The 5,960-nt window shown below is 36.9% G+C and overlaps 1 protein-coding gene across 1 annotated transcript; it reads right to left on the reverse strand.

Annotated features, from left to right (window-relative positions):
* Positions 1 to 373: 373 nt before the first annotated feature.
* On the reverse strand, positions 374 to 1,631 carry LOC148583084 (G-type lectin S-receptor-like serine/threonine-protein kinase LECRK1). Its single transcript, XM_088511542.1, has 2 exons — positions 742 to 1,631; positions 374 to 709 (listed from the first exon to the last, which is right to left on the reverse strand). Exons 1-2 carry the CDS (start codon positions 1,615 to 1,617, stop codon positions 374 to 376), a joined length of 1,212 nt encoding a protein of 403 aa, XP_088367668.1. The 5' UTR covers positions 1,618 to 1,631.
* Positions 1,632 to 5,960: the final 4,329 nt, after the last annotated feature.

The following is a 5,960-nucleotide window of genomic DNA, read 5'->3' on the forward strand; positions in this document are numbered from 1 at the left end:
AACAGATGTATAAATCGAGCTTCTAAAGGATAAAAAGCAAGATCTTGCTTCTTATTTTTACCTATTATCCTAACTTTGAAAAATGAGCGGTAGGAGATTGGAATTTCCTAGGCCTCTTTCAAACAAAGACTTTGAGAATATAATTTGCATGCCATTTTTATTAAACGTTCACCTCATTAATAGAGGAACTAAACTTACTTGGAGTTGAGATCTATGACTTGGTATTCAACTCCTACAATGACTCATTCACGTGGAAATCAATTCCAATGAGGATTATTCCTATAAACTAAACATATGGAGATAAACTCCAAAGGCTTACGCATGCAATATAGTCCTCCACCACACATCTCATTACATTTGCCATCATCCTAATTTAAAGTTTTGTAGATGTACCTACCTTGATAAGGGCTACGGTTGAGTCTTTTTGATCTCTTCTCCCAAATCGCATAGGAAGCTTTTGTTTTGTGCACACCCCGTCTTTGAACAACGCAGCTTCACAGTTGCACTCCCGCAAACATGCTTCTCCGCAATTCTCTTGGGTTGTCGATGTGATAACAGAATAACTATTATTTTCCCATACGGTATTCAGCACTGCTTCCATGGCATATCTGTCACTTTTGCAACTCTCCATAGTGAAATTCCTTTGACACCCTGAACTCCTATCGTCCTTGTTGACCGGTTCAAATTGAGGAAGACATTTGCAACCAACCTTTTTTTTTTTTTTTTTTTTTGTAGATCAACTAAAAGACAATATCCATTAAGCCCACATAGACCCTTTGGCTTACACACGTCATCATTTGGAGCAAACCATTTGACCCTCCAATTTTGATTCCGATTCATATCGTGGGAGTATAGCCGCAAGATCCCATCGGGGTCAATTGTCAATCGGTAGACCACATCTTTTGCAGGATATCCGTCTGTCATATTCACTATAATAGTGCCAGCGGCATTGATCAAATAGAGATGACCATCGGCTTCAAGTTGCAGAACCACGTCATTTTTCTGCCCACTTATACCAAGTCCCCCATAACCATATTCAAGCGTGTATGGAGTTCCAACTGGGTACATCGCCAGCCATCCATCTTCTTGCATCAACACCCGAAATATGCCGGTTGACTTGTTGGTTGCTGAAATACTGGAATACAACACTTGCCCGTGGGAAAGATTCTGAGTTGGCAAAAAGGTGTCCGTTGGGAAACCGAAACTCTGCCATACCGTCTGATTAGCAGAATTAAGGAGAACAAAGTTGCCCGTGTCAAGCATCGACACTGAGCTTGCACCTTCCGGAAAACTGGCGAGGCCTGTCTCTGCGCCTTGTGCCGATTGAAGAACCAGGCGTCCATCAGTTGTGAAATTCAGTTTAGAATCGGCGGGAACTGGAGGTTTGTCTCGGTCGGCTGTCCAAACGACCGTCTTCTGTGGAAGCCCGGCAAGAAAAATGCCGACAGCATAACCGTTGCCTTGCTTGTAGAATCCAAAGGCGTAGAGACCGGAAGGTGATGGCCAAGAAGAGTTGGTGGTTGGTGTCAAGAAAGAGCCTGGCTTTACAAGGGATTGCCCCTGTTGAGCGAAAATAGCTGAGAGAAGAAGAAAAGGGAAGAAGAGAATTGGCATCATTGGAGAATGGAGAATAGTTGTCTCTGTTTCCTTTATCCCCTTTGGTTACAAACGTAGAACAGGAGTATTATATAAATATATTAACGAACCCCGATCCACGGGAACACTAGCAAAACTGGACTCATTGACTTATCAAATTTCACAAGAAGTCAATAATAGAGGAACTGGTCTGTGTTCGAGGAGGCTACATGCGAACAAATAGTTTTTCAATATGAATCTGTGGAAATGGTACGAGCTAGGAGGACCGCTTGTTGGAAGAAAAAATTTTCAAACTAGGATATTTTTTAGTGCATCATTTTTGTGGAAGACTTGAAAGTTGAAAGCAATGGCCGTCGTTAGTTATTTTTCCATTCTTTGATGCGTTATCCAAGCGTTTCTTGACTAATTTGTTCCAACTCTTGACTCAATGGGATACTAGATAATCCAACTAGCATTTTAATTTTCCATAATAGAACAGACGTCATAACGTGACATGATCTGACAAGTGATGCTAATGCCTCATCTATGAGGCGGTGGTGTCACGTACAAGCGGAATAGAGATGGTCCACAGAAAAATGTTATACGTCATCTCATTTTTTTAAATTACAATTAGATTTGGTGGGGTTTATATATGCAGTAGTAATTTTGAAAAATAAGATGAGAAAAAGACTGAAAAAAATGAATCATTTTCCTAGTTCACACCGTAACATAATTGTTGTTTTTTTTTTGGATGGAAGTAGTAACTTGATAAACATGCACAACTTAATTAGTTAAATTGTAAATGGCCGAGTTGCTCAATGGTTAGCTGTCAGAATAAATCTTCTATAAGAAGACCTCAGGTGGCACACATGCCTATATATATTAATATTATATGTAAATATTATATTAATAGAGTTTTTATTTAAGAAAAATTACATTTTAGCCTCTAAAGTTTGAAGGCGATTTTCAATTCGACTTTCAATGTTTGAAAGTTTGGGGCGGGGTCCAGGCCAAGAGTCGGGCAGGTCCCAGCGGCGTTCTGGGCAAATCCCGGTCAAGTCCCAAGCAGGTCCCAGGCGAGTCCCGGCCAGGTCCCGATCTAGTCCCGGTCAAGTCCCGGGCAGGTCCTGGTGTGGTCTCGAGCGGGTCTTGGGCGAGTTCCGGTCAAGTTTTGGCAAGGTCCATCGATTTAAGAATAAGATGCTTACAATCGGAAAATGGTTTACGGTTTTCAAAACCGTAAACCATCTTCCGAAAATTAAAGAAGAATTTTCGGTCAAAAGGAAAATATTTTCCGTTGACCACTATTTTATGTCGAAGTAAACACCGTAAAATATAGAAATCATTTTCTAGAAATCATTTTACGTCAAAGTAAACGAAGCCTAAATAGCAAGAGCTATTAATTAAATAGCAGCAGATATAGTCCAAGTAGTACTCTATTGGAATCCTACTCTAAGTTTACATGGAAGTAGGAGCCCAAGTCCAATTACAACTCTCAAGAACACCAAGTCAACTCAAATAAGAGAAGGTAGTCAAAGTCTACCTCAACTCTCCAAGCCTATAAATTGGCCCCATGGTACAAAATTACATTCTCTAATACCAGAAGTCAACTCCAAGTCTACATGGAAGTAGGAGCCCAAGTCCAATTACAACTCTCAGGAACCCCAAGTCAACTCAAATAAGAGAAGCTAGTCAAAGTCTACCTCAACTCTCTAAGCCTATAAATTGGCCCCAAGATACAAAATTACATTCTCTAATACGAGAAATAACGGATTAGAGCTCAATTGGTCCTCTTTGAGTATATTGAATTATTGTGCATCGAAGCATAATATTTCTTTCGGAAACTGATTTAGATATCAAATTTTTCTTGGCGGATCTTTGACGCTTATGTTATTTTATAGGTATTTGGAGCACGTATTGATGATCAAGAAGGCCCTTTCGAGCACATAATGAAGATCAAGAAGGCCCCGAAAAGCACACAATCTACACCGTGTCGAAAACTGTTCCAACACATAATTAGAGTCGGATAAAATGGTAAGTGGAGGGCCATTTCTTCCATCCACCATTGACTCAATTGACTTGGTTTTGAACACATAATTAGAGTCGGACAAAATGGTAAGTGGAGGGCCATTTCTTCCATCCACCATTGACTCAATTGACTTGGTTTCAAATCTTCCACCACTTTCAATTCTCGAATTTAATTTCCAAGCAGTAATCATTTATCTTCATCCAAATTTTCTTCCCATTATTTTCTGGAATAGGACTTGAAGGTTTAAAGCAATGGTCGTCGGGAGTGCGTCGTCAATATGGGTCTTAATGCGTAATTTTCCAAGCGTTTCTTGACTTATTTGCTCCAACATGACGTAACATGATCTGATAAGTATTGATTATAACGTGTCATCTATGAGGGGTACGTGTTAAACCCTACAAATTAATCTCATTTTTTGTTCAAGGGGTATACCACACAAAACCCAATATTTTATGTCGTTTTTGTTTTTGTTGTTTCATATAAACGGCGCAAAAACATTATTTTTACATTGCTTATATATATATATATATATATATATATATATAAGCAATGTAAAAATAATGTTTTTGCTATATATATATATATATATAAACGTTATAAACATTATAAACTTAAAAAAATGAAATCGTTTCCTTTTTAAACGTCGTCACTTTTGATAATAGACTTCGTTTGAACAATAAAGGACAATAAAAAATGAAGTTGTTTATTGTTCAAACGACTTCATTTTTTTAAAACGCGTCGTTTAATAGTAAACGAGGTGTTTGGGGTGACTTTATTTACTGTTAAACGATGTCAACTTCAAGCGGCGGATCCACGTTGTAGGTTGGGGGTTCATGGCAACCCCTAAAATTTTTGAAATTCTTATACCAGAGCAATTTTACATGAAGGGCCCCTGCAAGTTTTTGTCTTTACCCCCCAAGATTTTGTCTTAGCCCACCCCAAATTTTCCGTCAATTTGGGCACTCTCTGATGCCTCAAATGGCTCATCACTAGCCCAATGAGAAATGAGGCCCACCCATCAGACTCACGTATAATCTTCTTCTTCTTTTTTTTTTTTTTTTTTTTCATATAATATGTGTCTGCTCCAAATCTTTATTTTCACTGGTGTGCTCCAAATCTTTATTTTCCTACTAACTATTCAAATTTTAATCTCTTATCAATCTTTCCCAAAGGAAAAGACATATTTGAAATCTAAATATTTCAATGCCATGTTCATTATTTTAAGGATTTTGGTCCATCTTGATTTAACTTTAATTTGTAGTACTCTTCACGCATGTTTCTATTATTGAAAACAGTGATATTAAAGAACTTAAAAGAGAAAGTGTGTTTGAGAGTACGATTTTTAAAGTAAACATAAAAAGTATATCATTTGAGAATGTGTTTATAAAAAAAATACGATTTGAAAATATAGAAATATAACTGTGTTTTCATGTTGCAGGCAACACATTATTTTAAAAGCTAAATTGCGATCGTCAAACAAAATTGTGATTTTACCAAACACTCAACTGTTTTTTTAAAAATTGTGTTGTCAAATCGTAAATTTTAAAATCGTTATTTTTTAATCGGACTTTTTGAATTCATAAACCCAAACCGACGTTTAGCTCCGGCAACCCCAAACAAAATTTTCTAATCCCACCCCTAGTCACTTTCATGCATGATGTCATTTCTATTAATGAGAGGGAGGAGCGAGACAAGACGTCCTAGCTATTGCCCTCCTCTCTTAATTAATTTTCTCCTCATCTCTCCATCTCTTTCTCTCTTAGGGATCCAGATTCCCTCATATTAGAGGGAGAATATGAAACTCTCATATCGTTCATCCTGATCATCCATTTTCAACCAACAGCCCACACTATGCCACGTGTCCCACTCAAACTTATATAATAAAATATCTGGCCACCCTAGCTTTTTTTTTTTTTTTTTTTATTATTATTATTATTATTATTATTTGATTTTAATTTTTGATTATTTCTATTTTTATTTTCTTTTTAAAAGTTAAATAATATTTTATTATATAAGCTTCAATGGGACATATGGTGTGGTGTGGGTTGTTAGATGAAAATGAACGGCCAGGATGAACAATATGAGAGTCTTATTCTACCTATAATACGAGGGATTTGAATCCCTCTCTTAGAGTGTCTGTCAGGCCATAGAGTTGCCATTGCTGCCCAGCTCCAATCATTCCAGCAATCAATTTTACTAAGAGAAACTCTTGTACGTAGATTATTATTCTTTTTGTTCTTCTATATAATATAAAAAAGTATTAAGCTTACAAACAAATTTTCTAAAAAAAAATTTGCAAACTAATTGGCACAATATGATTGAGATTCTCAAAATTTAAATTTATCTCATTTTTAAT

The sequence above is a fragment of the Corylus avellana genome, chromosome 11 (assembly GCF_965113065.1).
Source record: "Corylus avellana chromosome 11, dhCorAvel1.hap1.2, whole genome shotgun sequence".
NCBI lineage: Eukaryota > Viridiplantae > Streptophyta > Magnoliopsida > Fagales > Betulaceae > Corylus > Corylus avellana.